General features: G+C 45.8%; 2 protein-coding genes and 1 pseudogene across 4 annotated transcripts; 1 reads left to right on the top strand and 2 right to left on the bottom strand.

Annotated features, from left to right (window-relative positions):
- Positions 1-6,356: 6,356 nt before the first annotated feature.
- LOC112892898 lies at positions 6,357-8,206 on the bottom strand (annotated as a pseudogene).
- LOC112894702 (B3 domain-containing protein Os01g0234100-like) lies at positions 8,178-12,727 on the bottom strand. 2 transcript variants are annotated; one of them, XM_025962488.1, is made up of 8 exons: positions 12,184-12,727; positions 11,537-11,683; positions 10,896-10,985; positions 10,505-10,569; positions 10,296-10,407; positions 9,572-9,778; positions 9,345-9,435; positions 8,178-9,263 (listed from the first exon to the last, which is right to left on the bottom strand). In XM_025962488.1, exons 1-8 carry the CDS (start codon positions 12,205-12,207, stop codon positions 8,563-8,565), a joined length of 1,437 nt encoding a protein of 478 aa, XP_025818273.1. In that variant the 5' UTR covers positions 12,208-12,727; the 3' UTR covers positions 8,178-8,562. The 2 variants fall into 2 exon arrangements, with proteins under 2 accessions (XP_025818273.1, XP_025818274.1); XM_025962489.1 differs by having other exon boundaries at positions 10,911-10,985.
- A 1,729-nt stretch (positions 12,728-14,456) lies between these two features.
- Positions 14,457-18,653, top strand: LOC112893579 (putative ubiquitin-conjugating enzyme E2 38). 2 transcript variants are annotated; one of them, XM_025960984.1, is made up of 8 exons: positions 14,457-14,619; positions 15,353-15,444; positions 16,032-16,058; positions 16,650-16,855; positions 16,941-17,004; positions 17,446-17,585; positions 17,679-17,990; positions 18,141-18,653. In XM_025960984.1, the coding sequence occupies exons 2-8, from the start codon at positions 15,384-15,386 to the stop codon at positions 18,405-18,407; spliced, it is 1,077 nt and encodes a 358-aa protein (XP_025816769.1). In that variant the 5' UTR covers positions 14,457-14,619; positions 15,353-15,383; the 3' UTR covers positions 18,408-18,653. The 2 variants fall into 2 exon arrangements, with proteins under 2 accessions (XP_025816769.1, XP_025816768.1); XM_025960983.1 differs by lacking the exon at positions 14,457-14,619 and adding an exon at positions 14,930-15,229.
- Positions 18,654-18,965: the final 312 nt, after the last annotated feature.

Here is an 18,965-nt window from a genome sequence, read left to right as displayed (position 1 = left end):
CTGCTCCTTTTGTTTCCAAAGGTGGTCACAAGTATTATGTCATTTTCATTGATGATTATTCTCGCTATACTTGGATTTATTTCATGAAGCATCGTTCTGAGCTGTTGTCTATTTATAAATCCTTCGCTCAAATGGTTCATACTCAGTTTACCTCTTCTATTCGTATTTTTCGATCTGATTCAGGGGGGGAGTATCTATCCACTGTTTTTCGTGAATTTCTTTCTTCTGAAGGAACTTTGCCTCAGCTCTCTTGTCCTGGTGCTCATGCTCAAAATGGAGTGGCTGAGCGTAAACATCGCCATATTCTTGAAACTGCACGGACTCTTCTCCTTTCTTCTTTTGTGCCAACTCACTTTTGGGCTGAAGCTGTTTCTACTGCTGTTTATCTCATCAACCTTCAGCCCTCCATTCGTCTTCAAGGGAAAAGTCCTGGAGAAATCTTGCATGGGTCACCTCCTAAATATGCTCATCTTCGTGTTTTTGGTTGCACCTGTTATGTTCTTCTTCCTTCTACTCAGTCCACAAAATTGACAGCTCAGTCTGTTGAGTGTGCTTTTCTTGGTTATAGTCTTGAACATAAGGGCTACCGCTGTTATGACCCCTCCGCTCGCCGTATTCGCTTCTCTCGTGATGTCACCTTTCTTGAAAACAAACCCTACTTTCATTCATCCACTCCTCCGTCATCATGTAATGCACCTCCGTCCTTTCTTTTTCTACCACCTTATGACTTTGTCAATCCACATGAACCAACTCCACCTCCTGTTTCCACACCATCAAGTCCACCTGAATTAACATCACCACCTCCACTTCCCTCTGTTACTCCTTTTCCTTTTTATTATCGTCGTCGTCCCCGTGCACCTTCTTCTACCACCACTCCTCTCTTAGCTGATGATTTTTCTTCTGGCTCACATTATAATCTCAGGGATCGTTCTGCTATTCAAATCCCTGATCGGTATGCTTTTCCCACTGCTGGTGTAGTCTGTGAGCCATCTTCTTATCAGGAAGCTCTTCAACTTCCTGCTTGGCGTGATGCTATGTCTGCTGAATTACAAGCTTTGCACCGCACTGGTACTTGGGAGATTGTTCCATTACCTTCTCATGTCGTTCCCATCACCTGTAAATGGGTGTACAAACTTAAGACCAAAGCTGATGGCTCCATTGAAAGGTACAAAGCCCGTCTGGTTGCTCGAGGTTTTCAGCAATCCCATGGTCGCGACTATGAGGAGACATTTGCTCCTGTTGCCCACATGACCACAGTCCGTACTCTCATTGCTGTGGCTGCCAGTCGTTCATGGAAAATCTCTCAAATGGATGTTAAGAATGCTTTTCTTCACGGTGATTTGCAAGAAGATGTGTATATGCATCCACCACCAGGGGTTCAACTTCCTCCTTGCTATGTTTGTCATCTGCGGCGTGCTCTTTATGGTCTCAAGCAAGCCCCTCGTGCATGGTTTGCATGTTTCAGTTCAGTGGTTATTGCTGCAGGTTTCACTCCCAGTGACCATGATCCTGCTCTCTTTGTTCACACCTCTTCTCGTGGACGTACCTTAATTCTGCTTTATGTTGATGATATGCTGATCACTGGAGATGATCCGGACTACATTGCTTTTGTCAAAGCACGCCTTTGTGACCAGTTCATGATGTCTGACTTGGGCCCTCTCAGCTATTTTCTGGGCCTTGAGGTTGAATCAACTGCTGCTGGTTATTATCTTTCTCAGGCCAAGTACATTCAAGATCTTCTTACTCGTTCTGGCCTCACTGATACTCGGACTGCTGCTACTCCTATGGAACTTCATCTTCATTTGAAGTCATCAGATGGTTCTCCTCTGGATGATCCGACAAGGTACCGTCATCTAGTTGGCAGTCTTGTCTATCTCACCGCTACCAGACCGGATATTGCCTATGCAGTCCACATTCTCACTCAGTTTTTGAGTTGTCCTACCACAGTTCACTATGCTCATTTGCTTAGGGTATTGCGGTACTTGAGAGGTACAGCTTCTCATCGTCTTTTTTATGCCACATCCAGTCCACCAACACTGCATGCTTATTCAGATGCTACTTGGGCAAGTGATCCTGTTGATCGAGATCTGTCACTGGTTATTGTATTTGTCTTGGTGGCTCGCCAGTGGCATGGAAGTCCAAGCGGCAAACTGCAGTTTCTCGGTCTAGTGCTGAGGCTGAACTACGAGCCCTTGCCACAACAACTGCAGAAATTATTTGGCTTCGTTGGCTGTTGGCTGATTTTGGTGTTGATTCTGCTCATCCTACTATTCTCCGCTGTGACAACACTAGTGCTATTCAAATTGCCAACAATCCAGTCAAGCATGAACTCACTAAACATATTGGTGTTGATGCCTCCTTCATAAGATCACATTATCAGTTGTCTACTGTTGACCTTCAGTACACACCTTCTGAACTTCAGCTTGCTGATTTCTTTACCAAGGCTCAGACTAGGGATCAACATCAATTTCATGTATTCAAACTAAATGTATCTGACTCTGTAATTTCACAGCCACCTTTAGTTTGAAGGGGGGTGTTAGAGTAGTGTAGATGTCTATTCTGGCCCATGTAGGCCTTTTGGCCTATAGGCCCAACCTGTGTATATGTAACCCTAATCTGAGCAATCCATGGTGGGCGTCATTCTTCTCTAGCAGGAACGAGGCTTCGCTGGGGGAGCGCATCGAGCAGGCATGGGGGCAGGAAAACACGAAGGGCGATCTGGGAGTAATTCACCATGCTTTAAAAAATACTTTGCAGTCGCTGAAACAATGGAGTATGGCACATTTTAGCTCAGTCAGGAAAGAAATTGAACGGCTGAGAGAACTGCTAGCTGAGCAGCAAGCAGATGGGACAGATGAAGCGGCCATTAAGGATACTATTAGAAACACGAACGAAATTTTGTATAGAGAAGAAATGCTATGGCTACAACGTTCACGTGTTTCATGGTTGCAGGAAGGAGATCGCAATACCAAGTTTTTTCACCAGCGTGCAGCATAGAGAGCTCGAAAAAACAGAATACGTAAGCTGAAGAACAGTAATGGTGAATGGATTACAGATCAGACAGGTATGACAGCTAGTCAATAATGGTGAATGGATTACGGATCAGACAGGTATGACAGCGCTAGTCAATAACTATTTCAGTACCCTTTATGCAAAAGATCCTTAGGTCAGACCGCAGGAAGCGTCGACTCTTTTTGAACCTTGTTTTACTGATGTTTTCCATGATGAGCTCTGTAAAACTTTTTCGGAGGAGGAGATCGGGGATGCCCTCTTCCAAACTGGCCCTCTGAAGGCGCCCGGCCTGGATGGTTTGCCGGCATGGTTTTTTCAGAGGAACTGGGGTTGCCTAAAGGAGGATGTCATCTCTGCAGTGAAGCTCTTTTTTGAAGAAGGAAAAATGCCGGAAGGTGTGAACGACACGGCTATAGTTTTGATCCCAAAGGTACAACATCCAGAGACTTTGAAAAGACTATCGCCCCATTAGTCTTTGCAATGTCATCTATAAGGTAGTTTCTAAATGTTTGGTGAACAGACTTAGACCCTTGCTGGATGGGTTCACTGCTGAAAATCAGAGTGCTTTTATTCCGGGGCGTTTGATTACTGATAATGCTTTGTTAGCTTTTGAATGCATTCATGCTATACAGCAGGATAACTCAGACAGGAGTAACTTTTGTGCGTACAAGTTGGATTTGGCCAAGGCATATGATAGGGTGGATTGGGATTATTTGCAATAAGTTTTGGAGAAGTTGGGCTTTCATCGAAAATGGATTCAGTGGATCATGGAATGTGTGACCACTATATGTTATACAGTACGCTTCAATGGTGTTCTTTTGGACACCTTCCAACCCACCCGTGGATTACACCAAGGTGATCCTTTGTCGCCCTATTTATTCTTGTTTGTTGCTGATGGTTTATCAAAAGTTATGCAGAAAGAATCAGTGCAAGGAACCATACAAGGACTGCGAGTATGCCGTCGAGCTCCAGAAATTACACACCTATTATTTGCAGATGATAGTCTGCTCTTCTTCTGCGCTCAAGAGGAGCAAGCTGTGAGGCTGAAGGTGGCGCTCGAGAGGTACTGCAAAGCTACTGGTCAATTGATTAATTTTGGCAAATGCTCCATTCTTTTCAATGAGAAGCAGGACCCTGCTGTAATCGATCACGTCAAGAACCAGTTAAATGTAAATAAAGTGACTTTCGAAGCGAAGTATCTGAGCTTGCCGACTCCGGGAGGACGTCTCAAGGCGGACAGGTTTCAGTCAATTGTGGACCGGCTAACAAAATGATGCAGTGCGTGGGATGAGAGATGTCTGTCTGCAGGAGGAAAGGATGTTTTGATAAAGTCTGTAGCTCAGGCCATCCCTGTTTATGTGATGAGCGTGTTTCAGCTCCCGGCATCACTTCATGAATCGCTGTCACGTTGCATCAGGCGGTTCTGGTGGGGTGAGCGTGCTGGAAAACGAAAAACTCACTGGATTCCCTGGCAGCAATTTACAAGAGCTAAGGGAGATGGTGGTTTTGGCTTCCGTGATTTAAAGCTCTTTACTCAAGCGCTTCTGGCTCGTCAAGCGTGGAGGCTGGTCGACCGGCCGGAGAGTTTATGTGCAAGAGTGCTGAAAGCAAAGTACTTCCCAAATGGCAGTCTTCTAGACATGGCATTTCCAACAAATCAGTCGCTCACTTGGAAGGCAATAGTCCATGGACTGGAACTGCTGAAAAAGGGGTGATATGGCGAGTTGGTTCAGGGAATTCCATTCGCATTTGGCGCGACCCATGGATTCTTAGGGGCTGGTCGTTGAAGCCTACATGAAAGAGGTGATCATGCCGCCTGAAATGGGTTGCTCAGCTTATAGACCAGTCTAAGATGGGCAAGCAGATAGGGTGCATGAATTCTTCCATGCACATGACGCCCAACAGATTATGAATATCAGGCTAGCCTCAAAGTTGGGGGAGGACTACATGGCCTGGTTTCATGAGAAGACAGGTGTCTTCTCAGTCCGCAGCGCATACAGGCTGGCAGGAAGAATTAAGAAAGAAGAGAATGGTGGCTGGCAGTCTACCTCTTTGAACCAGGATCAGAGGCCAATTTGGAAGAATTTTTGGAACATCCCAATCCCTCATAAAATTCTGGTTTTCGGATGGAAAGTGATCAATAATGGGCTGGCCACCCAAAATAATAAGTGTCGCCGAAACATTGAGGTGTCTGATTAGTGCGTGATATGTGGCAAGGAAACTGAATCAGGCACGCATGCTCTGGTCCAATGTGTGCATGCGAATGCGCTCTGGGAAGCAATAAGGCAGCACTGGATATTGCCGGACGAGGGACAGTTCTCTCACTTACTACTGAAGGCCTGCTAACATTCGTTGACGGACTGGGGGTTGATAAAGGAGCGAAGGTGCTGTTGCTTTTTTGGAGGATCTGGCAAGTGCGATCGTTCACGATTCAGAGAAGCTGTCTGTGGAGGGTTCAGCCAGGTTTCTGCTCAAGTATTGGGGAGAGTTGTGTGCTATCCGACAACAACGTTCTGTGTTCGATAGCAAAGGAAAAAACCCTGTCAGTGACACTTTGGTAATGGTCCGACATAAGAAGGTGAGGATCCTGGAGAAATGGAGGCCACCTGATGAGGGGTGGACAAAGATTAATGTTGATGGCGTCTTTGACAGTGGTACGGGTGAAGGAGGCTTTGGCATCATTATTTGGGACAACACGGGAACTGTCGTATTGACTGCATGGCTCTATATGGGAAGTGGGCGGGATGCAGAGGAAATGGAGGCGCTAGCCTGCAACGAAGTTCTGTGTCTGGCTTCGTAGTGGTGCCATCAACGCGCCATTTTAGTCACGGATAGCAGTACCATTGCAGCGGTACTAGCGAAGAGGGATGTTCGTCGATCACAGCTGAAGTTCATACTGGAGGAGGCAATGGAAGCTGGCGACAGACTTCCGGCATGGGAAGTTACCCATTCGAGAAGAGAGAGCAACGGTGTCGCACATGAGCTCGTGCAATTGGCAAAGCGAACGGAGGACTCTGCAGTGTGGCGTTGCGCAGCCCCGGTGTGTGTTGAGCAGCTTAGTGCTCGAGATTGTAATCAACTTTCTGAGCAATGAATAAAAACTCTCTTCTCCTCGCACAATCGTAACACCTCCGTCGGCGCGGCGGCCGGTTGTCATCCGCAACCATTGGTGACGCTCCACGCGGCGGCGTCGAGGTACGCGCGGCAGGTCGACGTCGGAGTCCGCGCTACGAGGAAAGGAGAAAAGGAGCATGAGGCGAGGCAGCAGCTCGATGGATGTTCGTTTCAGAGCGAGAGGAGTGAGTAGTTAAATTACAGAGAGTGAATTACGGAGCAGATCGGCCGCCTGCCTACAAGTTGGGGTTGGGTGTGCCTCCCATCCACACCACATCAATCCACGTCCACGAACATCAACAGCACGCGGTCAAGCCGGCGACGAACGCCACCCCGGTGGGCGGCAGCCACGAGTCGCCGCCGATGAACCTCCCCACGGTGAACTCCATGGCCTCCACCGCCAGCTTGATCACGCGGTGGCCCGGCCACCGCCGCGCCGGGCCCGAAATTCCGGTACTCGCCGTAGTAGACCGTGCTGTCCGGGGCGCGGCCGGACGAGTCCCAGGCGAGCCACCCGCCGGCGTCCACGTGCTCCGCCATGGACGACATCATGTACACCGCCCGAGCGTACGGCTTCCACGGCCGGCCCAGGTACGTCATCGGGTACGCGGCCCGGCCCCGCTGCACCTCCGCGAGCTCCGGCGCCTGGACCAGCCGGCAGCGGTGCAGCGAGATGCCCGTGCTCTGGTTCGGGTCCGTCCGCCCCTGCGCCGTCACCGTGTTCTTCTGCCGCGGCAGCGGCAGCCGCGCCCGCAGCGTGCAGTTCTGCAGCACCGCCGCCGCGTTGCTCAGCACCACGTCCACCGTGCCGGCCACCTCGCACTCGCGCTAGAACTGCCGCTGCGCGTGCGCGTACAGCGTGTCCGGGTACCCCAGCACGGCGCACCGGTACGCCACCGCCTGCTGCTTCGCCGGCACCGCGCGGTTCTCCACCGTCATGTCGCGCATCATGAACCCGTCCCCCAGCACAGACACCGTCGCGGTGTGGAACGTCTTAAACCTGTCCTGGACGCTCCGCCACCCGGCGACCACCGTCTCGCCGGCGCCGGCGCCGACGAGCATCAGGTTTCGTCTTCTCGCGCCCGATCCTGACGTTCTCGATGTACACACCGGCCTTGACGTAGATCACAACTCGGCGGCGGCTGTACTCCGGCGCCGCCTCGCTCCACGGCGTCGCTGATGCTCAGGTGCGTCCCGCTGCCGTCCTTGGCAACAACCATGTCGGCGGCCGCAGGCACGAGGAGCCGGCGGTCGCTGTGTTTCACCCACCTTGGTGGGAAGCTGACGTCGTCTTTATTGCTGGAAAGAAGCCTTCGGTGGACGCCGGAGATGCAGCCGCCGCCCGGTGTTGTTCCCAGCGCCTTGAAGATGGCGAGGCAGTTGCTGAGGTGCTCGCCGAGGTTGGTGAGGTACTGAAGCATCTGCGCCTTGACGCGCCGGCGGTCCCTATCGTAGTACGTGAGCGCCGCGCTGAGCTAAGTCATGACGTCGTCGTCGGTGTTGGCAGCTGCAGCAGCAGCGTCTGTCGAGTTCGCAGGCGACGCCGTGACGGCGCGGAACGACCGCTCCAGGAGGGGCGGTCACCCCGCACGCGCGCGTGATCGCCTCGGTCGGCCCCCGGCCCGCGGAGGATGGCCTCGGCCTCCGCACGGCGAAGATGGTGAGCGACACGGCGAGGCCGACGGAGACGAGGATGAGCAGGCGGCGGCAGCGGGCGGTCTGGGCGCATCCGTGCTGAGACCGTGGCGGCTCTCAGACAAATTTGTAGCTCTGCATGTCACTGTATATGGTATGATCAGATTGATTGATTTTTATAGAAGAAGGATGACACGGAAGTGTTGTGGTGGAATGGAATGGAATCTGTCACGGCTGATGATTGATTGACTGTGATACGTATCTCTTTGTACGATTTGGTCTCGTCTCAAGCAGCCTTTAAAAGAAGAATCACCTGAAAAATGCAGCAAGTGTTTTACCAAAAATGCATTACGTGGTTCCCTTTGCTCTGCAGGACGATCGCGCACTGTGGTTCTGGTTCATCACCCAAGTTGAAGTTGCACAGGAACGATTCTCCTTGATTCATTTCCGGTCCCAGAAATTTTTCATGGGGATTACAGTCACTTCACCACCAAAAGAGTGTCCCAGTTACTTGCTGCTAACTGGACACCAAAGTGTGTTACTGCTACCCACACCAAGACATGTACTAGCTCCTACTACTCTGCAGCTGCTGAAGGTGCACACAAAGTGTGGCCTCGCCACTGCCAGCCCTAACTCCTAACTAGCATCAGACTCACCACTCACCCTCAGTAGGCATGCATGATGCAGTGCCCATCTTCTGCAGACACCAGTTTCCTCACTACTCCAGCCAGTGCATCTTCCTTTACACTCACTGCTGAAAGATGTACCGAAAATATTTCCTGCCTCTGGTAACCGGCAAGATCACCATGGTGCCGTGGCCAACTGCTGCAGCATCAGACCACTTCTCTTCACGCTCGACTCCATCTCCTCCATCTCCGCGTCCATTTTCTGCAGCACGCCCTTCACATTCAACAGCATAAGCTCAAGCACTTTCACTTTCTCCCCAGCATGGGCCCTCTCCGACTTCAGTTCCTTGTACTTCTGGCACTCCGAGAGGTCTCTTGCCCCAGCTGGGAGGCCGAGGAGATCGTTGATGCGTTTCAGCAGGAACGCGACGTTCATGCCCAGCAGCTCCAGGGACTCCAGGGTCTTCTTCCAGATCACCAAGTCCTCGCGGGAAGGAGCCTGCGCCTTGCAGGCTCGGATACCCTCCGCGATGCTGATCGTCTCCATGATCACTCCCACGACAAGGGCCAGGTTTAGCTGCTTCAGCAGATTCTTGTGAAGGAAGGATTTCTGGGAGCAACAGAGCTCATAGTATGTCCTGCGCAGATGATCATGAAACTTGCAGTCGATGACCAAGCTGTCAACCACAATGTTGAAGTTGCTGAAGCTCGTGACATCACCAAAGTCCATGTCTGAGTCTGCTGAGATCCTCAGGCCATCTATTGCTTCACTGACTACAGCATTATTGTCATCACTCTGAGGGGCAGGGACTTTGTCGTCGACTGGGCTAGCTTTCTCAGCCTCCCTAGACTTGGCATCATCGAAACATCCTTTTTCTAGCAATTCAGGAGATTCAATAGTTGGCTCATATCCATGTACCAAAATCTGTCCTGATTGTAAATCCGACAATAACTTACTTGATAGCTTCCCTTTCTTGTGCACTTCCAAATTCAGCAGACTGATTGCTCCATCAGCTGTTGTAAATTCGTTTGCTCTTATTATATATACCTGAATGACAAGCATAGCAATAGAATTAAAATTTTACTAAATATGAATGACGAGAACATTAACACATGGTTCAAGAAACGGGTGTCCTATGAACAGGTTACACTAAGCATTTTGACAAATCATTGCGGGGACTTGCCTTAAATTTCGTCGATCGCACGAGCTGAAAAATCACAACATCGCCAACCTTAATATCGTGCTTAATTGCAAAACCTCTCCACCCAGCACTGAGTCCCTGCTTAACACCAAGATACAATGTCTGATGGTCCTGTCCATTTTGATCTTCTAGGACAATTCCGGTGTCTTCCTTTGGGAGATGTTTGTTGCAAAAGTAAGTTGGCAGACCCTACAAGACCAACAAAGTCATTTGCAAATAAAGCAAAAAAAGGAATTCGATGGCAAAGTCCCTGCAAGGCAATAGATCCAGGTGGCATGAACAAAAAATGGGATATAGCTTCGCATTATTTGTTTAAGCACAAGTACTCTTTCAATGAAGTCAAAGAGGTCAGATAATCAAGAAACGACAACATTTTGCAAATTATTTGTTTGGCAGACTTGTTCTGTGCTCTCCTGAAAGCTAAATTTTTAAAATCTCAGTGATATCCCTAGTCCTACTATTTCAGTAGCCTAGTGGCTGGGTGTAAATCAGGCCCCTCAACGTGATAAAAGATCTAGTTTCTACTTTCAAAGCCATTTGTGTGGTAATTTGACATTCTAACCGGACAGGTAATTGAATGTTTCTTCAGGTTCCTTGCATTCCCTAGCTGTGCTTCCACTGTTGTTCATAAAGAAGCAATTACCAAATCTTTAGGATTGATCAAACATTCAAATAGCTAGTAGCCATCTAGCCGATGGCAACATACCAGCCAAAAACCACGGACAACATGAGACTGGAGCATACGCTTGACAAAGCTAGGATGTTCTGGTGGCAACTTCGCCTGTACCTCCACAGCTCTATCCATCACAGATCCATAGCTGTAGTGAACATTGGAATTTGGTTAGAGATGTAATTGCATAAGTAGACAAACTTGACAAATTACAGTTACAAAGATGAAAGGACAAGTTGAAGTACCTTGCACTTATATTTTGGCCAGGAAGCCTTCTTTTCTCACTCTCCAATCCCTTCGATGCCAAAACCTTCCATAACAGAGAGATGGAAAAATATGAGATGAAAAGAAGAAAACAGGATCTATTTCAATAGCATGTTCCAAATGTTGTGCTCTGCAGGTCACGTTATGTTGTCGGTATTGATGTTGTGAATGAGTAACTACACATGTGCAAATGTTCCAAATGTGAGCTCATCAATACACCATTAAACAAATACTGTGTGATGGAAATATCATGCTATGTTGCTCACCATAACAAATACCAGATTCAATCAAGTATTTGTTATGGAAATAACATGATTCCCTTGTATAGCACAACAAATGTATACAAGAAAAACAATGCAACAGTGCCCATACTTTTAAAGGAACAACCTCGTCTTCATTGTAGGTATCACCATAATCAATTTCTATAGGCTGGTGAGCAGCGACGATAGTGAGCTCATCATCCTGTAACCATTAAACAAATACTGTGTGATGGAAATATCATGTTAACCTAAGAAAGAAAATATAGTCTGATCAAACCAAAATGCATAGAATAGTTGATTATTGATGGTACCAGATACTAGTGGGCGTTGTCAGAAAAACATTGGAAATTATTTCTAGACCTCATTTAGTGCATCAGATACATTTCCAAACGACAAGCATGATCAAATTTAGGAAACAAAAGAAACTTTAAGGTTCTACGAAACCCATCAAAGACTATCAGAAACGCTGAGATCAGAACTGTGCATCATGGACCAACCCCAACCAACATACACAGATTAATCTGCATCTCTGAAAACTGCAGGCCTACAGCACCTTCTAGCTTCTACAGTTCTACAGTTTTGAAGTATTACTAGGTGTTGAACCTATTAAAGTAAGGATGCTGATTAGGCAAACATATTGGTCTCCTTACATCAACTGGTAATTAAAGATCTTGTTTTTTATTCACTTCAGCATGATTAAAGAAACAGTAGCAGTATGAAGCTAATGTTAGATCATTGCACGCAAGTCCTCACCATGGGCACAAAGTCATCATCCTTGTCAATCTCAGCGCTGCTGCTGCTGGCACTGTCAAGCAAGGCGAGCCTCTGCTTGACCAATGCCATCTTCTGCTCCATCTTGCTCTTGGCGGACTGAGAGCCAGATGGTCTCCCCCTCTTCCTCTGCAGAGCAACCAATCAAAGCAGATGAACGAATTGAGATGAGATGAGATTATCTACAAGTGCGGAATTAAAGTTCAAAGCTTCCCTTGTTTCTAATCGCATCTAGCAGTGAGTAGTAACAAATCGACCAAAGAGGAAAAACAAAATCTTTGCAGGGAACGAAGAATGCTAGAAACAATAGCAGAAAGCAGTTTCATGAAGCGACCAATTGACCAGGGAAAAGGAAAGGGCAGAAAAGATAATGTACCACAGCGTGATTGAAAGACAGGGGAAGATGAAGATTGAAGAAAAACTCGTGCTTACTGGATGTTTAGCACAAGAAAACAACGGTGCGGAATGTTCCATTAGCAGACGAATAAAGGAATAAAGAAGCAGCTCTCGGTTGTTAGCTGGTTAAATTAATGTACCGAACAGCGAAGTCTTTTCTCTCTTTTTTTTTTTGAAAGATTACCGAACAGCGAAGTCAATGGCGGAGGAGGATGGGGAAGAAAGGAACTTGCTTTGAGGGGCGGATCCATCGCCATTGCCTCCGCAACGCACTCCTGAAACGGAACCTTGGAGCTCGGACGCCTCGAGGGGGTTTCGCTCTGCTCGGGGAATCAATCGGAGGGTTTCACTCGCAATGTTGGAGTGGGGACTGAGAAGAGAGAGAAAGGGGGAGTTCCGTTCCCTATAAACAACGGTGTAGGAGGACTGGAATCTGGAGGTGGAGGGAGCCCAGCCGACCGTTCAGCTACAGGGATTGATGCGACGCGCGGCTGTTTCCACGGGGTTCACCGCCGAATGGCAGCATTTTGATTTTGAAAACCTTCCAGGAATGACGAATACAAAGTACGGTACAACGCCATTTCAGCACTCTTATCTTTCGACGGAAACATTTCTTACCCTCTCTTGGGATCCTTAGCTTTTCAAAAGAAACGTGGAAATACGGGAGATAACGTATTTCGTCCTGCTTATATGGTTGAATCCGTTTCTTTTTCTTTAAGCTCGACTTGAGGTTTTTTTCCCCGTACTCCTACCTTTTCAACCTGTGTATTCGATTTTTGTGACATTGAGTTGTTATTTTATTTTGAATAAAAGAGAGACATTGAGCTTCAAGTTTACACTATGAAAATTTCTCAGTCAAAATTTTCTATAATAAGTATAAAAGCTTCCAATCGTGATAAGAGTCACCAGCATCTTTTCCTACCTATGTATCTTAATTCTTATCAACACGGTAAAATAGAGTATTGATTCTATGATTGTGTGGTACTCCGTGGCTCTCACTTGAGATTTCACCGTGCTATTCTCCATCTCAAGCGACAACGCATGGAGAATCCACTAAAATAAAAAAAATAATTAGCTGAAAGACTCGTGTTGGATCGGAAACTCAAACCCGAGGGATTATCACAAGGAACCTATCAATTAAGTGAGATTTAATTTAGTCTCTAGTGAGTGTTCGGTTGTTTACCAAATGTTGACATTCTACAATTTAGTACTACATTTTATAGGGTTCAACGTTAGCTCGCTAAACTTCGTCTAATCTTAGACCCTACAATGGTATATGGAAGAAATGGTTCTAGAATTTTATGTTGCTGTGGAAAGTCGAACTATTGACTTTGCATCATTTTTGTAAAGAAAAAAGTGACTAGTGCTGTATTTTTAAGAAATATTATTTGGTGGAAAAAGTGTACTTTTCTTATAAAAGTGTGACATTCATCCCTCATGTTTCATTTGGTGCAAATCAACCCCTTAACTAACTGAAACGGTGTATTTATTATCCCCACTTTAGTTTAACAATGGTTTAGTGCTATCTAATGACGGTTTATGTCACACAATCATCTAACTATTCCCTGCTCAACAATGTAAAAAAATTATGTAAATCCTTTAAATTGGGTACCCCACAAAAATTTTATCAGAAAAAATTAACAGAATCGATTCACACCGAACTATTATAGCGATTAATTCAACATTAGATACGGCTAAATAATGATTAGTAAGATAATTACATAGCCTAAACTAATATTATATGACACTAAATTATTGTTAAATTAAGGTGGGGATGATAAATGCACCGGTTTAGTTAGTTAAGGTGTTGATCTGTATCAAACCACATATGAGGGATAAATGTCACACTTTTACGGTAATTAAGGGATGAAAATACACTTTTTCCTTATTTAGCCATTCTCACATGCATCTGTACAACCAGGAATAGTTAGGCGGTTTTAATGCTTTTCTGATCCCGCGTTCCTTTGTGTACTTATGGTAATACAGATGCTCTGTTTGTCATTGCTCTGCCTACAAGGAAACACGCAACTACAACTCCTTGCAGGGACCTAGTACTACAGTATTTGCGCCGCGGTTCAGCAGGATGTTCAATGAGCTAGGAAACGCGAGACGCGGGCGAAGCGGCGCTTTCCGAAATCGTGCTTTTGCGTGTCGCGAGGCTGGGATACTACGAGGAAACAACCAGGCACAATGAAACTTCCTAAACAACCTCCAAAGAATTCCCTTGTGGTTGCGATTCTGGTTTAAACGCGGGCAATTTCACGATGATTTTGTGCAAGCTTTTTTTTTTAGAGAAGTGCAATGCAGTACTAGTATAGTATATTTCACAATTTAGGACACTGGCAGAAAGTTTGTATCCATGTACCTGTAAATACATACTATACATGTTGCAAAACAGAAGAGGGAGAGAGTGGTGAAGGAACGGAAGGAAGGATACGGTATGGTTGGAGACGGCGCCCTTGGCATGAGCAGCGATTTCAGGATGGTGGCTTTACGCTTTGCAGTCCTGGCACGCAAGGTGTCCAGTCCAGTCGCACGCACCAGCATCTCCCTCAGGCTCCCCCCAATTTCCAGTCCTTCCCTCGCCTCTCGCTACCTACTACTAAAACCCTCTTCTTCCTCCCCAGCTCCAGGGCCGCCGCCGGTGCGCTCCGCAGGACCTCTCAAAGGTGCGTCGCGGCGATCTCGCCCCCGACAACTCTTGTCGTCGTTCCTAATTTACTCGCTTCAATTCTTCTTGTTCTTGATCGGTGCTCGCTGCTTTCTTGGGCTTCTTTCTTTTCTCCCCCGTGGCTGTGGTTCCTGATGGTGTCATGGAAGATTGATTCTTTGACTATGGACGCCCTTCTTTTTCTCGGTGGGGTTCTTGATCGTGATGCGCTGCTGCTCCTGCTCCTGGACGGTGACGCTTCAAGTTTATCCCTCCCCTCCGGGGGTCTCGCTGCGCTACTCTCCCGGGATTATTTCTTTCCTTCTTTTTTGTCTGTTCTTGCCCTTGGCGTTTGCGGTGTCTCGCCTCCATTGGACCGAGAGAGACCGACCTGGCGTCACGCACGCACTGATTGGGGTCGGGGGTTCGGGCGCTGACAACTGGGCCTCACAGCCAACCAGTTCTTGGAAAACAGCATGCTACTGGAAAGAGAAAAGATGGAGATGCTTGCCGCGTTGGGATTCTCCAACTAAGATGATCAACTCTCTACTTCTCCTTTCTCTTTTCCTCTTGTTCGGTTGTTCACTTGTTCGTTCTTAGCGACGAAATTAGATGATTGCTTTCTAAAGGTGCTTCTGTTTATGCATCTGTTGTTCCTGCGCCTGCGAATCTTGACCTTCGTGGTTTCCGCAGATGAAAAACACCATCTTTCTTGTTTGTAGTTACAAGCAATGGCGTCTCATGTCTTGCAGGTGTTTTTGTGTGAGGTGATTCAAAGGAAGGATGGCTCTCAAGAAGCTGCTGCAGCTGTTTTGTGTCAGTAAGAAGGATTCCAAGAAGAAAGGTACTGTAGCTTTCCTTGGTTATCAGCAGAGCTATCTTACCTTGTTGAATTGCCGATTGTCTTTCTGCCCGGTTTCTTCAATCAGCCCTTGATTGCTCAGATACGGGTCTGGTGCCATGACACGGCAATCTAATTGTTAGATAATTGTGGGTTCAAAATGTTAGATAATTTTGGCGAATTTATTATGTTGCTCTATGTGGTTATAGTTTGAGAACTCAAGGTGCTGTGTTTTAGGAGCTACACCTTTTGTTTTTGTAAATATCTTGCTTCTGTGAGAACTACTGAACCGGACATAGGTAAGCTTTAAAGAAGGCATTTTTATTGACTAAAAGAACTTGAAAAATGATAGTGCCATGCTATGTGTCTTATTGGGTGCTTAGATGCATACAGCAATAATGCTGCAGATAATACATTCACCGGGAGAGTAAATGTAGTACCTTGATATGATCAGTGACTCAAACTGTTGGTTGTGTTGGAGTGTAATGTTCTGTATGTGTGTGCAATGAATTATGTGAGTCACATTGTTTGTGATCCTTTTGTTCATAAGCTGAATGCTTTTCTAATGAACGAATGATCTGTTTATGCAGGCAAATCCATTGATCCACTTTGGCGAGGTAATCTTGAATTTTACACATGTTCTTGTCTGCCCTGATAATATATATTTTCCCTCCAATTACCATGAGATTTGGTACGAACGCATGTATTATATGTTCTGTTAACAGCGCCGCAGTCCAGAGGCTGACAAGGCCTGATAAGAAACATCTTAGTCACTGAGAGAAAAAAAAAGCGTATATAAAAATGGTGGAAACCCTTCAGATTGTCTTGGTGCTGATGCACCGATATTAGTAAATTAATAAGGTGCCCTATGCTCTGTCTAGAAGAGGGCAGATTTTCAGTCATAAATTTCATAAGTACACTCCCTCTTAGATTATGGGATTCAACTTACTCAGGGGACTGTATGATTTTTAAATATTTTTTCCTCTTATACTTACAAATTAGCCCCTTAATCTTTAAAGCAGTACTGCATTTTCAACATTATCAAAGGTTCAAGTAGCTATCTTTCATTGATTGAGGGACAGTTGGAATCTGCAAAACCAGTCGTGATGATAGTCTGGACTGTATTTTGGTCCATATCTCTGTCCTATGCTCAAATTATATTGTAATGTCATTACTCGATAATCATTTACCTACATCCTGGATTTCAGCATCTGCTCCGCACTCCTCTTTGAGTGTCACTGCAAATAAAAGTCGTTTGGATCCCTGTTCAAGTAGACATGAATGCTCAAGTATGATTTCATCATTGGCAAGGACTGAACATGTAACTGGGAGTAACGATTACATGTCATTTAACCAATTCGATGTTGTTCAAGATTTCTCTGATCACCACTATGCAAAAACATCACCAGGAAAGGTAATCATGTGTGCCTGTGTCATTTCGTGAACCTTTAAGCTATTAAATCTGACTGTGATTTTCCCACCTCAAAATACGTGACCAGGCCACCAAAGATTGGGTGAAAGCAATCCAAAGTGAATGGAATCTTCTACAGAAAAATCTTCCTGGTCAGTTCATATGTTTATTAGATATTGTGGTCAAAAAGCTTTTCCAGATTATGTTTTATCAATGTTTTGTTTCTTATTTTTTGCCGAACTGCCAAAAACTGTAGCTATGGAGAATTAAAGGAGACAATGGTTTCTTTACAATCATCTCTTATGTCATTTTGTTGATAATTCTTTTCCATAATAGTCTTGTCACACTAGTATACTGCAGGAGTTCCGAAGTAATTATTTTTTATATCAGGAAACAAATGAGAAAAATGTAAACAATGTCATAATACCATGTGCCTAGGGCAGACGCAATGCCACTTCTCATGCACATCATGTCTGTATGATTGACATTTGGACCTGATCGTGCTTATTCTTGATTGGAGAATTTACTACTGAAACCAGCTAGTGTGTTTTTTATTGTTGTTAACTTGGGTCAATTTGGTTTCAATTATGTAGAATCTATATATGTTAGAGTTTATGAGGACAGGATCGATCTGCTCAGGGCTGCTATAGTTGGGCCAGCTGGAACTCCATATCATGATGGACTGTTCTTCTTTGATGTCCGTTTTCCTTCTGAATACCCAAAATGCCCACCGGTACACGACCACCTGACACCATCTTTCCCTTTAATATTTCTATATTGTCATAGACACCCATAATATTTTGTAAAATCTGCTTGATTTGTGCAGAAAGTTCATTACCATTCAGGTGGACTTCGGTTGAATCCAAACCTGTATGAGAGCGGAAAAGTTTGCCTGAGCCTTCTGAATACCTGGTGGGGTAATGGATGCGAGAAGTGGGGCAAGTCAAATTCAACCATGCTGCAGGTGCTGGTCTCTATTCAGGGCCTTGTGCTGAATGATAAGCCATACTTCAATGAACCTGGAAACAAAAATTCTGCTAAAACAACAGCTGGTGAAAAGAATTCCTTGGTTTACAATCAGACGGCCTTTGTGCTATCCTGCAAGACAATGTTATATTCACTCCGGAAGCCTCCAAAGGTGGCGAATCCTTCATCTTTTGATATAGTGTTATATCAGCTCTCATAGCTATAGTTATACTTATTCGGTCATCCAGGAAATTGAACTCCATATATCGAATCCAAATAAGCTCTGGATCCACTGTTCTTATACGCTTCTCTTTTCCTGCAGCATTTTGAGACCCTTGTTGCAGGCCACTTTCACGATCGTGAGCATGCCTTCCTCGACACGTGCAGTGCTTACATGTCTGGGACAGTCGTCGGATCATCTGCTGGAAGCAGCGACAGATATGCCTGTGACAAGTGCTTTGCAGATTTCAAAAAGTCGCTGACGCTGTACACTGAACATCTCAGGACCGAGTTTGCTGCTAACCGAAGTCGCTTGCTGGAACTGGAAAGACAGGCATCAGCTGTGGATGAGATAGTGCCTACCAGCTAGAATTCTTTTGTCAGAACAACACCTGACCATTGCATTTCACCTTCCGAAATCCTAATTGAAAGGTGAAATGGTGTAATAGGTCACAATTCGCACGTTAAATACAGTGCTAGGTTCTTGACGGTGCACGGCGTAGAAAAGGCTTTTGTATCAGGTACAAGAGTTGCTCTTGTCAGATATTACCAATTTCTGGTGATGGGTCATCTATTTGATTCTATAGAAACATTAGACTCATTCTGTGCCAATCTACTTCGTGGATTCTTGTGACTTTGAACAACCGGCTTGATGGCGATTGTTCCTATGCATGCCTGCATCTTCATGGAGATGGCAATAGTTTCTGCTGCGCAAAAAGCATACACATGTGGCACTGATGGCCAACAGAACTTATGTGTACTTACCGGCAAAACAGATACAGTTCTTCAAACATAACTGAAAGTAGTGTTGGTTGTAAACCTTGTATTAGCTATTATTATACTAGGTTCCTTAGTGACTAAGGTAGGCAGGTTGCTAGAAGGGTCTTTAGGCTTCTAGGTGATTAGGAGTTAGAAATCAATTAGGAAT

The sequence above is a fragment of the Panicum hallii genome, chromosome 5 (genome assembly GCF_002211085.1).
Source record: "Panicum hallii strain FIL2 chromosome 5, PHallii_v3.1, whole genome shotgun sequence".
Lineage (NCBI taxonomy): Eukaryota > Viridiplantae > Streptophyta > Magnoliopsida > Poales > Poaceae > Panicum > Panicum hallii.
This window is presented reverse-complemented; position numbering and strand designations above follow the sequence as displayed.